Genomic DNA, 17,982 nt, shown 5'->3' with positions numbered 1-17,982 from the left:
GGACTCTGATTAAAGAAAAGGACTGCAAGTAAATAATAGAAACCAAATCAGAAAGACACACAATCATTGCTTCAAGCCATAGTCATACCCTATAGTTAGGTATCTAATCCCTCTAATTGTAAGGCAGTGTGGGATGGGATTTGCAGATATCTCCATGGCCAACAGAGCCTCATCCCACCAGCGCTTGAACCTTTGACCTTAAACAGTGTACATCAGATAGAATTACACTATTTAGGAAAGAAAATATCTACACTTATTCATTTTAAAGTGTTACCTTGCAAATCATGTACAAAAACTAATTAAATAAATGGCATTTTCCCTCAACCATACAAAACATTAATTTTAATTATTAAGCATTTAAAAATAATATGGCTGGGGGGGGCAGGATGGCAGAAGAGTAAGACACGAAGATCACCTTCCTTCCCACAGATACATTAGAAATACATCTACACGTGGAATTGCTCCTACAGAATACCCACTGAACGCTGGCAGAAGACGTCAGATCTCCCAAAAGGCAAGAAACTCCCCACGTACTTGGGTAGGGCAAAAGAAAAAAGAAATAACAGAGACAAAAGAATAGACACGGGACCTGCACCAGTGGGAGGGAGCTGTGAAGGAGGAAAGGTTTCCACACACTAGGAAGCCCCTTCGTGGGTGGAGACTGCAGGTGGCAGAGGGGGGAAGCTTCAGAGCCACGGAGGAGAGCGCAGCCACAGGGGTGCGGAGGGCAAAGTGGAGAGATTCCCGCACAGAGGATTGGTGCCGACCGGCACTCACCAGCCTGAGAGGCTTGTCTGCTCACCTGCCGGGGCGGGCGGGGGCTGGGAGCTGAGGCTCGGGCTTCGGTCGGATCGCAGGGAGAGGACTGGGGTTGGCGGCGTGAACACAGCCTGAAGGGGTTAGCGCACCACAGCTAGCCAGGAGGGAGTCCGGGAAAAAGTCTGCAGCTGCCGAAGAGGCAAGAGACTTTTTCTTGCCTCTTTGTTTCACGGCGCGCAAGGAGAGGGGATTCAGAGCGCCGCCTAAACAAACTCCAGAGATGGGCGCGAGCTGCAGCAATCAGCATGGACCACAGAGACGGGCATGAGACGCTGAGGCTGCTGCTGCCGCCACCAAGAAGCCTGTGTGCGAGCACAGGTCACTCTCCACACCACCCCTCCTGGGAGCCGGTGCAGCCCGCCACGGCCAGGCTCCCGTGATCCGGGGACAACTTCCCCGGGAGAACGCACGGGGCGCCTTGGGCTGCTGCAACGTCACGCTGGCCTCTGCTGCCGCAGGCTCGCCCCGCATCCATACCCCTCCCTCCCCTGGCCTGAGTGAGCCAGAGCCCCCGAAGCAGCTGCTCCTTTAACCCCGTTCTGTCTGGGCGGGGAACAGAAGCCCTCAGGCGACCTACACGCAGAGGCGGGTCCAAATCCAAAGCTGAACCCCGAGAGCTGTACGAACAAAGAAGAGAAAGGGAAATCTCTCCCAGCAGCCTCAGAAGCAGCGGATTAAAGCTCCACAAACAACTTGATGTGCCTGCATCTGTTGAATACCTGAATAGACAACGAATCATCCCAAATTCAGGAGGTGGACTTTGGGAGCAGGATATATTAATTTTTCCCCTTTTCCTTTTTTTGTGAGTGTATATGTGTATGCTTCTGGGTGAGATTTTGTCTGTATAGCTTTGCTTTCACCATTTGTGCTAAGGTTCGTTCCGTCCGTTTTTTTTTTTTTTAACTTAAAAAATTTTGTTTCTTAATAAATATTTTCTTAATAATTTTTCCTTATTTTCTATTTTTTAAAATTAAAAAAATTTTTTTCTTAATAAGTTTTTTCATATTTTTATTTTAAAAATGTTTTTTCTTAATAAATTTTTTTCTTAATAATTTTTTTCTTATGTTTTATTATAAAAAATTAATAAATTTATTTTTAAAAATTAAAAAAAAATTTTTTTCTTAATCTTATCTTAATAATTTTTTTCTTATTTTTTATTATAATAGGTTTATTTTATTTTATTTTATTTTATTTTATCCTCTTTCTTTCTTTCTTTCTTTCTATTTTTTCTCCCTTTTATTCTGAGCTGTGTGGATGAGAGGCTCTTGGTGCTCCAGCCAGGCATCAGGGCTGTGCCTCTGAGGTGGGAGAGCCAACTTCATGACACTAGTCCACAAGAGACCTCCCAGCTCCATGTAATGCCAAATGGCGAAAATCTCTCAGAGATCTCCATCTCAACATCAAGACCCAGCTTCACTCAACGACCAGCAAGCTACAGTGCTGGACACCTTATGCCAAACAAATAGCAAGACAGGAACACAACCCCATCCATTAGCAGAGAGGCTGCCTAAAATCATAATAAGGCCAAAGACGCCCCAAAACACACCACCAGAATGGACGTGCCCACCAGAAAGACAAGATCCAGCCTCATCCACCAGAACACAGGCACTAGTCCCCTCCACCAGGAAGCCTACACAACCCACTGAACCAACCTTAGCCACTGGGGACAGATACCAGAAACAACGGGAACTACAAACCTGCAGCCTGTGAAAAGGAGACCCCAAACACAGTAAGATAAGCAAAATGAGAAGACAGAAAAACACACAGCAGATGAAGGAACAGGGTCAAAACACACCAGACCTAACAAATGAAGAGGAAATAGGCAGTCTACCTGAAAAAGAATTCAGAATAATGATAGTAAAAATGATCCAAAATCTTGGAAATAGAATAGACAAAATGCAAGAAACATTTAACAAGGACATAGAAGAACTAAAGAGGAACCAAGCAACGATGAAAAACACAATAAATGAAATTAAAAATACTCTAGATGGGATGAATAGCAGAATAACTGAGGCAGAAGAACGGATAAGTGACCTGGAAGATAAAATGGTGGAAATAACTACTGCAGAGCAGAATAAAGAAAAAAGAATGAAAAGAACTGAGGACAGTCTCAGAGACCTCTGGGACAACATTAAATGCACCAACATTCGAATTATAGGGGTCCCAGAAGAAGAAGAGAAAAAGAAAGGGACTGAGAAAATATTTGAAGAGATTATAGTTGAAAACTTCCCTAATATGGGAAAGGAAATAGTTAATCAAGTCCTGGAAGCACAGAGAGTCCCATACAGGATAAATCCAAGGAGAAACACACCAAGACACATATTAATCAAACTATCAAAAATTAAATATAAAGAAAACATATTAAAAGCAGCAAGGGAAAAACAACAGATAACACACAAGGGCATCCCCATAAGGTTAACAGCTGATCTTTCAGCAGAAACGCTGCAAGCCAGAAGGGAGTGGCAGGATATACTTAAAGTGATGAAGGAGAAAAACCTACAACCAAGGTTACTCTACCCAGCAAGGATCGCATTCAGATTTGATGGAGAAATTTAAAACTTTACAGAGAAGCAAAAGCTGAGAGAGTTCAGCACCACCAAACCAGCTTTACAACAAATGCTAAAGGAACTTCTCTAGGCAAGAAACACAAGAGAAGGAAAACACCTACAATAACAAACCCAAAACATTTAAGAAAATGGGAATAGGAACATACATATCGATAATTACCTTAATTGTAAATGGATTAAATGCTCCCACCAAAAGACACAGACTGGCTGAATGGATACAAAAACAAGACCCATATATATGCTGTCTATAAGAGACCCACTTCAGACCTAGAGACACATACAGACTGAAAGTGAGGGGATGGAAAAAGATATTCCATGCAAATGGAAATCAAAAGAAAGCTGGAGTAGCAATTCTCATATTAGACAAAATAGACTTTAAAATAAAGACTATTACAAGAGACAAAGAAGGACACTATATAATGATCAATGGATCGATCCAAGAGGAAGGTATAACAATTGTAAATATTTATGCACCCAACATAGGAGCACCTCAATACATAAGGCAAATACTAACAGCCATAAAAGGGGAAATCGACAACACAATCATAGTAGGGGACTTCAACACCCCACTTTCACCAATAGACAGATCATCCAAAATGAAAATAAATAAGGAAACACAAGCTTTAAATGATACATTAAACAAGACGGACTTAACTGATATTTATAGAACATTCCACCCAAAAACAATAGAATACACATTTTTCTCAAGTGCTCATGGAACATTCTCCAGGATAGATCATATCTTGGGTCACAAATCAAGCCTTGGTAAATTTAAGAAAATTGAAATCGTATCAAGTATCTTTTCTGACCACAACGCTATGAGACTAGATATCAATTACAAGAAAAGATCTGTAAAAAATACAAACACATGGAGGCTACACAATACACTACTTAATAACGAAGTGATCACTGAAGAAATCAAAGGGGAAATCAAAAAATACCTAGAAACAAATGACAATGGAGACACGATGGCCCAAAACCTATGGGATGCAGCAAAAGCAGTGCTAAGAGGGAAGTTTATAGCAATACAAGCCTACCTCAAGAAACAGGAAACATCTCGAAGAAACAACCTAACCTTGCACCTAAAGCGATTAGAGAAAGAAGAACAAAAAAACCCCAAAGCTAGCAGAAGGAAAGAAATCATAAACATCAGATCAGAAATAAATGAAAAAGAAATGAAGGAAACAATAGCAATGATCAATAAAACTAAAAGCTGGTTCTTTGAGAAGATAAACAAAATTGATAAACCATTAGCCAGACTCATCAAGAGAAAAAGGGAGAAGACTCAAATCAATAGAATTAGAAATGAAAAAGGAGAAGTAACCACTGACACTACAGAAATACAAACGATCATGAGAGATTACTACAAGCAACTCTATGCCAATAAAATGGACAACCTGGAAGAAATGGACAGATTCTTAGAAATGCACAACCTGCCGAGACTGAACCAGGAAGAAATAGAAAATATGAACAGACCAATCACAAGCACTGAAATTGAAACTGTGATTAAAAATCTTCCAACAAACAAAAGCCCAGGACCAGATGGCTTCACAGGCGAATTCTATCAAACATTTAGAGAAGAGCTAACACCTATCCTTCTCAAACTCTTCCAAAATATTGCAGAGGGAGGAACACTCCCAAACTCATTCTACGAGGCCACCATCACCCTGATACCAAAACCAGACAAAGATGTCACAAAGAAAGAAAACTACAGGCCAATATCACTGATGAACATAGATGCAAAAATCCTCAACAAAATACTAGCAAACAGAATCCAACAGCACATTAAAAGGATCATACACCATGATCAAGTGGGGTTTATTCCAGGAATGCAAGGATTCTTCAATATACGCAAATCAATCAACGTGATACATCATATTAACAAATTGAAGGAGAAAAACCGTATGATTATCTCAATAGATGCAGAGAAAACTTTCGACAAAATTCAACACGTGGCTATGATAAAAGCCCTGCAGAAAGTAGGCATAGAGGGAACTTTCCTCAACATAATAAAGGCCATATATGACAAACCCACAGCCAACATTGTCCTCAATGGTGAAAAACTGAAACCATTTCCACTAAGATCAGGAAGAAGACAAGGTTGCCCACTCTCACCACTATTATTCAACATAGTTTTGGAAGTGTTAGCCACAGCAATCAGAGAAGAAAAAGAAATAAAAGGAATCCAAATCGGAAAAGAAGAAGTAAAGCTGTCACTGTTTGCAGATGACATGATACTATATATAGAGAATCCTAAAGATGCTACCAGAAAACTACTAGAGCTAATCAATGAATTTGGTAAAGTAGCAGGATACAAAATTAATGCACAGTAATCTCTTGCATTCCTATACACTAATGATGAAAAATCTGAAAGTGAAATTAAGAAAACACTCCCGTTTACCATTGCAACAAAAAGAATAAAATATCTAGGAATAAACCTACCTAAGGAGACAAAAGACCTGTATGCAGAAAATTATAAGACACTGATGAAAGAAATTAAAGATAATACAAATAGATGGAGAGATATACCATGTTCTTGGATTGGACGAATCAACATTGTGAAAATGACTCTATTACCCAAAGCAATCTACAGATTCAATGCAATCCCTGTCAAACTACCACTGGCATTTTTCACAGAACTAGAACAAAAAATTTCACAATTTGTATGGAAACACAAAAGACCCTGAATAGCCAAAGCAATCTTAAGAACGAAAAATGGAGCTGGAGGAATCAGGCTCCCTGACTTCAGACTATATTACAAAGCTACAGTAATCAAGACAGTTTGGTACTGGCACAAAAACAGAAATATACATCAATGGAACAGGATAGAAAGCCCAGAGATAAACCCACGCACATATGGTCACCTTATCTTTGATAAAGAAGGCAAGCATATACAGTGGAGAAAAGACAGCCTCTTCAATAAGTGGTGCTGGGAAAATTGGACAGGTACATGTAAAAGTATGAAATTAGAACACTCCCTGACACCATACACAAAAATAAACTCAAAATGGATTAAAGACCTAAGTGTAAGGCCAGACAGTACCAAACTCTTAGAGGAAAACATAGGCAGAACACTCTATGACATAAATCACAGCAAGATCCTTTTTGACCCAGCTCCTAGAGGAATGGAAATAAAAACACAAATAAACAAATGGGACCTAATGAAACTTAAAAGCTTTTGCACAGCAAAGGAAACCATAAACAAGACCAAAAGACAACCCTCAGAATGGGAGAAAATATTTCCAAATGAAGCAACTGACAAAGGATTAATCTCCAAGATTTGCAAGCAGCTCATGCAGCTCAATAACAAAAAAACAAACAACCCAATCCAAAAATGGGCAGAAGACCTAAATAGACATTTCTCCAAAGAAGAGATACAGATTGCCAACAGACACATGAAAGAATGCTCAACATCATTAATCATTAGAGAAATGCAAATCAAAACTACAATGAGATATCATCTCACACCGGTCAGAATGGCCATCATCAAAAAATCTAGAAACAATAAATGCTGGAGAGGGTGTGGAGAAAAGGGAACCCTCTTGCACTGTTGGTGGGAATGTAAATTGATACAGCAACTATGGAGAACAATATGGAGGTTCCTTAAAAAACTACAAATAGAACTACCATACGACCCAGCAATCCCACTACTGGGCATATACCCTGAGAAAACCATAATTCAAAAAGAGTCATGTACCAAAATGTTCATTGCAGCTCTATTTACAATAGCCAGGACATGGAAGCAACCTAAGTGTCCATCATCGGATGAATGGATAAAGAAGATGTGGCACATATATACAATGGAATATTACTCAGCCATAAAAAGAAATGAAATGGAGGTATTTGTAGTGAGGTGGATGGAGTTAGAGTCTGTCATACAGAGTGAAGTAAGTCAGAAAGAGAAAATCAAATACAGTATGCTAACACATATATATGGAATCTAAGGGGGAAAAAAAAAAAGGTCATGAAGAACCTAGTGGCAAGACGGGAATAAAGACACAGACCTACTAGAGAATGGACTTGAGGATATGGGGAGGGGGAGGGGTAAGATGTGACAGGGTGAGAGAGTGGCATGGACATATATACACTACCAAATGTAAAATAGATAGCTAGTGGGAAGCAGCCGCATAGCACAGGGAGATCAGTTCAGTGCTTTGTGACCACCTAGAGGGGTGGGATAGGAAGGGTGGGAGGGAGGGAGATGCAAGAGGGAAGAGATGTGGGAACATATGTATATGTATAACTGATTCACTTTGTTATAAAGCAGAAACTAACACACCATTGTAAAGCAATTATACTCCAATAAAGATGTTTAAAAAAATAATAGTAATATGGCTATTTAAAGGACTGAAACTAAATAACTAAAATAATAAAGATTCTACCTATAGCATTTGAAACTGAATCCAACAGTTTAGCAATTCTATGTTTAGAATAGACTCAAATCCACAAAAATGAATCTGTTGAATAGAGAGTTGTATTTGAGTTTATTTTGTAAGAGAGCAGATGTTCTCATTCTGTTGGTCCATGCTCCGTTGCTTCTCTCACCTCTAGTATACTAAGAACCTAAATTAGGATTTAGGACTATGAGAAAAAAGCTGACAGGGATTGCTTTTGGTAGACCAGTGTTTTTATTCTCTGAGTATTCAGAGACTGAGTATTCAGTCCACTGAGCACTGGAGTGTACTAAGAAGCATGTGAAGGGAAGAGAGTTAAAGGCACAAGACTCTAGGACCCCATGCCTACTTCAAACAGGATCATTTCTCTTATTTTTAAGAAAAAGTCTGTAAGGATCTTCCATATAATACTTCTTTTAAGTGAATAGTTTCATTGTTAAAAGATAAAATTAAAAATCACTTGTCTAAGGGTTAAATATATCAGGAAAGTCCTCATGATTCATACACTCAAACCAATTCACTTGGTAGCAAAATCCTTTGTGTAATAAATGGAACACACTTATTTGGAATGTACTCTGCATATCTTCCTCCTCTCAAGCCTACTGCTGCACAGTAATACAATGCCCCAGACACCTTCCCATCAACTGGTGTGAGTGGAACAAGGTGAGATTCAAATTCAAAGCAAGAATTATTCCTACCTAACAGAGTTAGGAGAGGCTTCGTGGAGGAAATGACATTTAGTTGAGCCTTGAGGTCACATTTATGTAAGAACTGGATGCTTGGACTTAGGTTCAGTTTGTTTCTCTCTGCTGAGACGGAGCAAAACTAAAAAACTATACAAGGATAAAACTGAAACCTTAGCTACCTTCCAGATAAAGACATTAATAAACAGAGATAATAAGATAATGGGTAATAAGTAATAAGCTCAATTATCATACTAACGTTAATGGTAAGTAAAAATAAAATTAGTTTTCCATACTTCAATCCGAAGTATTAATTTATTAGACATCCAGATTTTCTGATTAACTCATATTTATGACACCCCTTTATTTACTACACTGATATTTTTTTCTTCTTCCTCCTTTCCAGGGTGATTCTGGGGGACCTCTTGTTATAGCACATGATAGAAACATCTGGTATCTTATTGGAATAGTAAGCTGTGGAATGGACTGTGGAAAAGAAAATAAGCCTGGAGTTTATACCAAAGTGACTCGTTATCAGGACTGGCTTAAATCTAAAACTAACATCTAATGTAACAATCACCTCTACACCCAAAATGTAAATGCCATGTATGCTCTCTAGCAAATTGTGTTTAGTATGTGCTGCCATGTATATTGTCATCAAGTTCAAGATGCAAGTAAGCATGATCTGACTAGTCTCGCCTTAAACATGAAGAAAGCAGGCTTTCTTTCACATCACCCGAAGTGTTTCACTGACCATGAGCATATAACATACTGCCGACTCCGCAAAGATCTGCCATTGCTGCTAAGTGTCTCTGATTACCTCCTGGTTCACCTTTCTATTCCTACTACACACTTCCCATTTTAGAAAAATCCAGCAGTTTAATCAGTTGAATATTAGCTGGCTAAGTATTCTTTATTTTTTCCTTACAGAGCATACTGCCCTTCCCTGACTTCACAGTGTTTAGCTTCCTCCTCAAATAATCCTCATTAAGAATCTGTAGGGACTTCCCTGGTGGTGCAGTGGTTAAGAATCCACCTCAAAGTGCAGGGGACGTGGGTTCAATCCCTAGTCAGGGAACTAGATCCCACATGCATGCTGCAACTAAGAGTTAGCATGCTGCAACTAAGGAGCACACGTGCTGCACGCAGCTAAGACCCGGCACAACCAAAATAAATAAATAAAATAAATAAAATTTAAAAAATAAAAATAAAAAATCCAACAGAGTCCATAAAATACAATTAAAAAAAAAAAAAAAAAGAATCTGTAAGTGCAATGCACCAGACAAATCAAGGTAATTAGTTTTGGCCAATGCTAACACAAATGATGGAGGGGCACTAGAAATGAAACCAGGACTTAACAGGTGGCACTACTGTGAGTCCTTTCCCCTTGGCCCTCAGATGTGCATTTAACCTCTCTCTGAAACTTGAAAAAATTTGACATTTAAATTTACACCCAATAGTGCAGATTTTAAACTCTTTAAACAACTGCACTAATGTTTACTTGAGCAATGAATAAATTGGATCAGACGGTAGGAAAACTGGAAATATTGTCTAGGACAGGATTTTGTTCTAAATTATGTAAAAATGCCTTTTACTATTCAGAAATTAAAAGCAGTTCCTTGGCCTTTTCGCCAGGTAGGAAATGAGAAGAGGCAAGGAATCAGTGAGAGAAGTTACTTTCCATCCCTGAAAAATGGGAGAAGTTCCAATTCTGGTGCAAATTTACTTTTCACTTCCGTTTAATTATTTCCTAATGCAGTTTATTTGCTAAACCATTTTCTTTTCTTTTTTTTTTTTTTTTGGCAGCACACAGATAATCATACGTTTTATTATCAAATTAAAAACCTAAACATTTCATGAGGACTAGGAAGCCTACCCACAAGATCCGCCCTCCTGCATTTCCAACTCCCACACATCCATGCCTCACCGCACACACGCACCAATGATGTGCAATCCGCAGCACAGCGAGTGTCCTTTATTTGCACTATTGGTAGAAAACTGGCATTTAGATTTCAAAATTTTTATTACAAAATTACCAGCAGTTTTAAGCATTTCAACAATGCTTATGAACTCTACTTTGCTGACACAAAAAAGGTTATTCAAAAAGCAGGACCTGTCTGAAGTGGACTATTGTATGTCCTGAGATCCTTAGAGGCCACCCTGCTCAGGACCCATTTGTGACTGTGTCGTCTTCCATCTCCTCTTCACCATCATCAGTGGGGCCTGATCTGTGTTCTCTGCCAGGTATCTGACTGGACTGAAACAAGCCCTTCAGCTGCTCCACTTCAGCCAAAGTTGACACGTTTGCTATAGCATTCTTGATTGCTTCCACATCCCCTAGAGATGGCCCACCTTTCTTTTTGTCAGTTGGCAAACAAGCACCTGGATTGAAAGTTTTGCTTCTCCTGGCAATATCCTTTGCAAGTTGTGCACCCTGTTTGCCCTTGAACATTTTCTCTGCTTCCTGCCACTCTTTTAGTTTCACCTTCTGGAAATCCAGTACTCTGACTTGTGGAACTTTATAAATCACATATAGTCTGTAATGCTTCTTATTTGTTACAGGATTTCTTAGAATACTTAGATAAGTCAATGATTTGAGAGATGCCAAAGGGTCCAGATCACCCAATTCCACAAGACTGTTGTTGGTGAGAATGAGTTCTGTCAGACAGGGCAGAGCCTGATCAAGTCCCTCACCTACACAGCATATTCTGTTGTTCACTAATAATGTTTTCAGTCTTCTCAATGAAGGAAAACCATCCCAGTTTCCAGATTTCATTGTCAGAAAAATCAAAGGCATCAAACTGGTCTAAGGTAGCGACTAGATTTTCAATGACAGGAATGTTATACCTCTGCAGGTCCAGCTCATGGTCCCGCACAGCGTTTGTGTACTGCGCCACCTGCTCGATCAGCTCCACCGTCAGCTTCATCATCCTGCCGCCTCCCACCCGCCACATCGCCCGCTCCTCTTGCAACCATTTTATTTTCAATCAATTTCAGAACACTTAAGGGACCCACAGAATGAGAAGCCAATATAAATTATATATTCATAAATAACTTAGAAGCCAGTAGAATATTAGACACTCATAGACAGTTTGATATGAGTTTAGAAAAGACCTTATTGTATAATATTTAAATTTACTGTTAAAAATGGTAGTCATTCTTTGAAGAATTGTATTTATAGAGAATTTTCAAATAAGAAAGCATCTTTGGAATGGTTTAATAATTATATAGTCATTCTCATATATATATTTAAATGCATATTTCTGGGACTGTACATGACCATGGATTAGTGTTCAGCAAAACTTAAACTTTACCTGTGCATCTAAACCTTTATTTGCTTCCCCCCTCCTTTTACGATTAATTGAGTTAATGAAATAATTGCCATGTTAAGACTTTTTGAGTTTTATATCAAGTAAGAGTCTCTCTTGCCCCACATAATATTATATTGTATAAATTAAAATATATTTCTAATGGTAAATTCAAACTCATTCTCTTTGAATCCTTACTACAAGGCAGGGTTTTACAACCTTGGCACTACTGACACTGTGAGAAAATTCTTTCTTGAGGAGGCAGGGGCAGTGGTGGAGGAGCGGCAGCATCCTCTGCATTGTAGAATGTTTAGCAGCATTCCTTCCCTCTATACACTAGGTGCCAGTGGTAACCCTACCAAGCTGTAACAAACAAAAACGTATCCAGGAGCAGAGGGCAGACAGCAGAAGCAAGAAGAACTACAATCCTGCAGCCTGTGGAACAAAAACCACATTCACAGAAACATAGACAAAATGAAAAGACAGAGGGCTATGTACCAGATGAAGGAACAAGATAAAACCACAGAAAAACAACTAAATGAAGTGGAGATAGGCAAACTTCCAGAAAAAGAATTCAGAATAATGATAGTGAAGATGATCCAGGACCTTGGGAAAACAATGGAGGCAAAGATCGAGAAGATGCAAGAAATGTTTAACAAAGACCTAGAAGAATTAAAGAACAAACAAACAGAGATGAACAATACAATAACTGAAATGAACAATACACTAGAAGGAATCAATAGCAGAAGAACGGATAAGTGACCTGGAAGACAGAATGGTGGAAATCGCTGCTGCGGAACAAAATAAAGAAAAAAGAATGAAAAGAAATGAAGACAGCCTAAGAGACCTCTGGGACAACATTAAATGCAACAACATTCGCATTATAGGGGTCCCAAAAGGAGAAAAGAGAGAAAGAGGACACGAGAAAATATTTGAAGAGATTATAGTCGAAAACTTCCCTAAATTGGGAAAGAAATTAGACACCCAAGTCCAGGAAGGGCAGAGAGTCCCAGGCAGGATAAAGCCAAGGAGAAACACGCCGAAACACATAGTAATCAAATTGACAAAAATTAAAGACAAAGAAAAATTATTAAAAGCAACAAGGAAAAAAATGACAAATAATATACAAGGGAACTCCCATAAGGTTAACAGCTGATTTCTCAGCAGAAACTCTACAAGTCAGAAGGGAGTAGCACGGTGTATTTAAAGTGATGAAAGGGAAGAACCTACAACCAAGATTACTCTACCTGGCAAGGATGTCATTCAGATTCGATGGAGAAATCAAAAGCTTTACAGACAAGCAAAAGCTAAGAGAATTCAGCACCACCAAACCAGCTCTACAACAAATGCTAAAGGAACTTCTCTAAGTGGGAAACACAAGAGAAGAAAAGGACCTACAAAAACAAACCCAAAACAATTAAGAAAATGGTCATAGGAACATACATATCGATAATTACCTTAAACGTGAATGGATTAAATGCTCCAACCAAAAGACACAGGATCTCTGAATGGATACAAAAATAAGACCCATATATATGCTGTCTACAAGAGACCCACTTCAGACCTAGGGACACATACAGACTGAAAGTGAAGGGATGGAAAAAGATTTTCCATGCAAATGGAAATCAAAAGAAAGCTGGAGTAGCAATACTCATATCAGATAAAATAGACTTTACAATAAAGAATGTTACAAGAGACAAGGAAGGACACTACATAATGATCAAGGGATCAATCCAAGAAGAAGATATAACAATTATACATATATATGCACCCAACATAGGAGCACCTCAATACATAAGGCAAATGCTAACAGCCATAAAAGAGGAAATTGACAGTAACACAATAATAGTGGGGGACTTTAACACCTCACTTACACCAATGGACAGATCATCCAGAGATAAAATTAATAAGGAAACACAAGCTTTAAATGACACAAGAGACCAGATAGATTTAATTGATATTTATAGGACATTCCATCCAAAAACAGCAGATTACACTTTCTTCTCAAGTGCACAAGGAATATTCTCCAGGAGAGATCACATCTTGGGTCACAAATCAAACCTCAGTAAATTTAAGAAAACTGAAATCATATCAAGCATCTTTTCTGACCACAACGCTATGAGATTAGAAATCAATTACAGGGAAAAAAACGTAAAAAACACAAACACATGGAGGCTAAAAAATACATTACTAAATAACCAAGAGATCACTGAAGAAATCAAAGAGGAAATCAAAAGATACCTAGAAACAAATGACAATGAAAACACGATTATCCAAAACCTATGGGATGCAGCAAAAGCAGTTCTAAGAGGGAAGTTTATAGCAATAAAATCCTACCTCAAGAAACAACAAACATCTCAAATAAACAATCTAACCTTACACCTAAAGAAACTAGACAAAGAAGAACAAACAAAACCCAAAGTTAACGGAATGAAAGAAATCATAAAGATCAGAGCAGAAGTAAATGAAATAGAAACAAAGAAAACAATAGCAAAGATCAATAAAACTAAAAGCTGGTTCTTTGAGAAGATAAACAAAATTGATAAACCATTAGCGAAACTCATCAAGAAAAAGAGGGAGAGGACTCAAATCAATAAAATTAGAAATGAAAAAGGAGAAGTTACAACAGATACCGTAGAACTACAAAGCACCCTAAGAGACTACTACAAGCAACTCTATGCCAATAAAATGGACAATGTGGAAGAAATGGACAAATTCTTAGAGAAGTATAACCTTCCAAAACTGAACCAGGAAGAAACAGAAAATATGAACAGACCAATCACAAGTAATGAAATTGAAACTGTGATTAAAAATCTTCCAACAAACAAAAGCCCAGGACCAGATGGCTTCACAGGCGAATTCTATCAAACATTTAGAGAAGAGCTAACACCCATCCTTCTCAAACTCCTCCAAAAAAGTGCAGGGGAAGGAACACTCCCAAACTCATTCTATGAGGACACCATCACCCTGATACCAAAACCAGACAAAGATACTACCAAAAAAAAAAAAATTACAGAACAATATCACTGATGAATATAGATGCAAAAGTCCTCAACAAAATACTAGCAAACAGAATCCAACAAGACATTAAAAGGGTGATACACCATGAACAAGTGGGATTTATCCCAGGGATGCAAGGGTTCTTCAATAAACGCAAATCAATCAATGTGATACACCACATTAACAAATTGAAGAAGAAAAACTATATGATCATCTCAACAGATGCAGAAAAATCTTTTGACAAAATTCAACACCCATTTATGATAAAAACTCTCCAGAAAGTGGGCATAGAGGGAACGTACCTCAACATAATAAAGGCCATATATGACAAACCCACAGCAAACATCATTCTCAATGGTGAAAAACTGAAAGCATTTCCTCTAAGATCAGGAAGGAGACAAGGATGTCCACCCTCACCAATATTATTCAACACAGTTTTGGAAGTCCCAGCCACGGCAATCAGAGAAGAAAAAGAAACAAAAGGAATCCAAACTGGAAAAGAAGAAGTAAAACTGTCACTGTTTGCAGATGACATGATACTATACATAGAGAATCCTGAAGATGCCACCAGAAAGCTACTAGAGCTAATCAATGAATTTGGTAAAGTTGCAGGATACAAAATTAATGCACAGAAATCTCTTGCATTCCTATACACTAAAGATGAAAACTCTGAAAGAGAAATTAAGGAAACACTCCTATTTACCACTGCAACAAAAAGAATAAAATACCTAGGAATAAACCTACCCAGGGAGACAAAAGACCTGTATGCAGAAAACTATAAGACACTGATGAAAGAAATTGAAGATGATACCAACAGATGGAGAGATATACCATGTTCTTGGATTGGAAGAATCAATATTGTGAAAATGACTATACTACCCAAAGCAATCTACAGATTCAGTGCAATCCCTATCAAATTACCAATGGCATTTCTTACAGAACTAGAACAAAAAATCTTAAAATCTGTAGGGAGACACAAAAGACCCCGAATAGCCAAAGCAGTCTTGAGGGGAAAAAATGGAGCTGGAGGAATCAGGCTCCCAAACTTCAGACTATACTACAAAGCTACAGTAATCAAGACAATATGGTACTGGCACAAAAACAGAAATATAGATCAATGGAACAGGATAGGAAGCCCAGAGATAAACCCACACACCTATGGTCAACTAATCTATGACAAAGGAGGCAAGGATATACAATGGAGAAAAGACAGTCTCTTCACTAAGTGGTGCTGGGAGAACTGGATGGCTACATGTAAAAGAATGAAATTAGAACACACCCTAACACCATACACAAAAATAAACACAAAATGGATTAGAGAACTAAATGTAAGACCGGACACTATAAAACTCTTAGAGGGAAACATAGGAAGAACACTCTGACATAAATCACAGCAAGATCTTTCTGGATCCACCTCCTAGAGTAATGGAAATAAAAACAAAAATAAACAAATGGGACCTAATGAAACTTAAAAGTTTTTGCACAGCAAAGGAAACAACAAATGAGACAAAAAGACAACCCTGAGAATGGGAGAAAATATTTGCAAATGAATCAATGGACAAAGGATTAATCTCCAAAATATATAAACAGCTCATGCAGCTCAATATTAAAAAAACAACCAACCCAATCCAAAAATGGGCAGAAGACCTAAATAGACATTTCTCCAAAGAAGACATATAGACGGCCAAGAAGCACATGAAAAGCTGCTCAACATCACTAATTATTAGAGATTGCAAATCAAAACTACAATGAGGTATCACCTCACACCAGTTAGAATGGGCATCATCAGAAAATCTACAAACAACAAATGCTGGAGAGGGTGTGGAGAAAAGGGAACCCTCTTGCACTGTTTGTGGGGATGTAAATTGATACAGCCACACTGGAGAACAGTATGGAAGTTCCTTAAAAAACTAAAAATAGAATTACCATATGACCCAGCAATCCCACTACTTGACATATACCCAGAGAAAGCCATAATTCAAAAAGACAGATGCATCCCAATGTTCATTGCAGCACTATTTACCATAGCCAGGACCTGGAAGCAACCTAAATGCCCATCGACAGATGAATGGATAAAGAAGTTGTGGTACATATATACAATGGAATATTACTCGGCCATAAGAAGGAATGAAATTGGGTCATTTGTAGAGATGTGGATGGATCTAGAGACTGTCATACAGAGTGAAGTAAATCAGAAAGAGAAAAACAAATATTCTTATTAACGCATATATGTGGAACCTAGAAAAATGGTACAGATGAACCGGTTTGCAGGGCAGAAATTGAGACACAGATGCAGAGAACAAATGTATGGACACCAAGGGGGAAAAGTGGTAGGGGTGGTGGTATGACGAATTTTGAGATTGGGATTGACATGTATAGACTAATATGTATAAAATGGATAACTAATAAGAACCTGCTGTATAAAAAAATAAGTAAACTAAAATTCAAAAAAAAAACAGACCAAAAAACATAACATAGTCAACAAATTTAGAAAATGATGACATACCTTTTCTGATTCAGATTTTAATAAATGTTTTTATGCATACCTACATAGTTTTATTATATCAATAAATGTAATCAACTCAGAAAAAAAAAAAACCCATTCAGGATAAAACCTCCTCAGCAAACAAAGAAACAGGAAGGAACTTCTTCAACCTCATACAGGGCATCAATAAAAACCTACAGCTATCAAAAAAGAAAAAAAAAATGTAACCAGACATTGCCAAATGTCATCTGAGGGGCAAAATCGCCCCAAGTTGAGAACCATTGCCGTCGGGTCAGTAGTCAGAGGAAAAGAGTCACTCTTAAAAATCTTGCACCCACAATTTCCTTACATGAGTTTGAAAATATCTTTCTTCTCCCCTTTTATGTAATGCTGATGCACTGAGAACGCTAAAAGACCATCTATCATGATCACACTCGTATCTAAAAAATCCTAGCCAAACTAAGGTCATTTGGAAACTGAATCTTGTTGGACAAAGGAGGCAGTTTGAAGACTGAGTTGCTACAAGCAAATAATTCATCTCTAGATGGATGAATGTATGTATGTATGTACGGATGGATGGATAGATATAGATGTAGATAGAGAGATCTATCTATATAGAGATACAGAGAGATCATGTACAGAGATATCTACATAAATATGTAGCTAGTGAAATAAATGTCAAGTACATAAATCCTGCATAATTGCCTCATGTTTATCTATTCAGTA

The 17,982-nt window shown here is 38.1% G+C and overlaps 1 protein-coding gene and 1 pseudogene across 1 annotated transcript in view; one reads left to right on the top strand and one right to left on the bottom strand.

Moving 5' to 3' along the window:
- Positions 1-9,031, top strand: part of TMPRSS11F (transmembrane serine protease 11F) — a 146,168-nt gene extending 137,137 nt beyond the window's left edge. The window contains 1 exon segment of the mRNA XM_061191010.1: positions 8,870-9,031. Within this exon segment, the coding sequence (XP_061046993.1) occupies positions 8,870-9,031 (162 nt within the window).
- A 1,507-nt stretch (positions 9,032-10,538) lies between these two features.
- On the bottom strand, positions 10,539-11,393 carry LOC133092195 (U2 small nuclear ribonucleoprotein A'-like; annotated as a pseudogene).
- Positions 11,394-17,982: the final 6,589 nt, after the last annotated feature.

This window comes from Eubalaena glacialis, chromosome 5, assembly GCF_028564815.1.
Source record: "Eubalaena glacialis isolate mEubGla1 chromosome 5, mEubGla1.1.hap2.+ XY, whole genome shotgun sequence".
Classification (NCBI taxonomy): Eukaryota; Metazoa; Chordata; class Mammalia; order Artiodactyla; family Balaenidae; genus Eubalaena; species Eubalaena glacialis.
The sequence above is the reverse complement of the archived record's forward strand: the minus strand, read 5'-3'. Positions and strand labels throughout refer to the sequence as shown.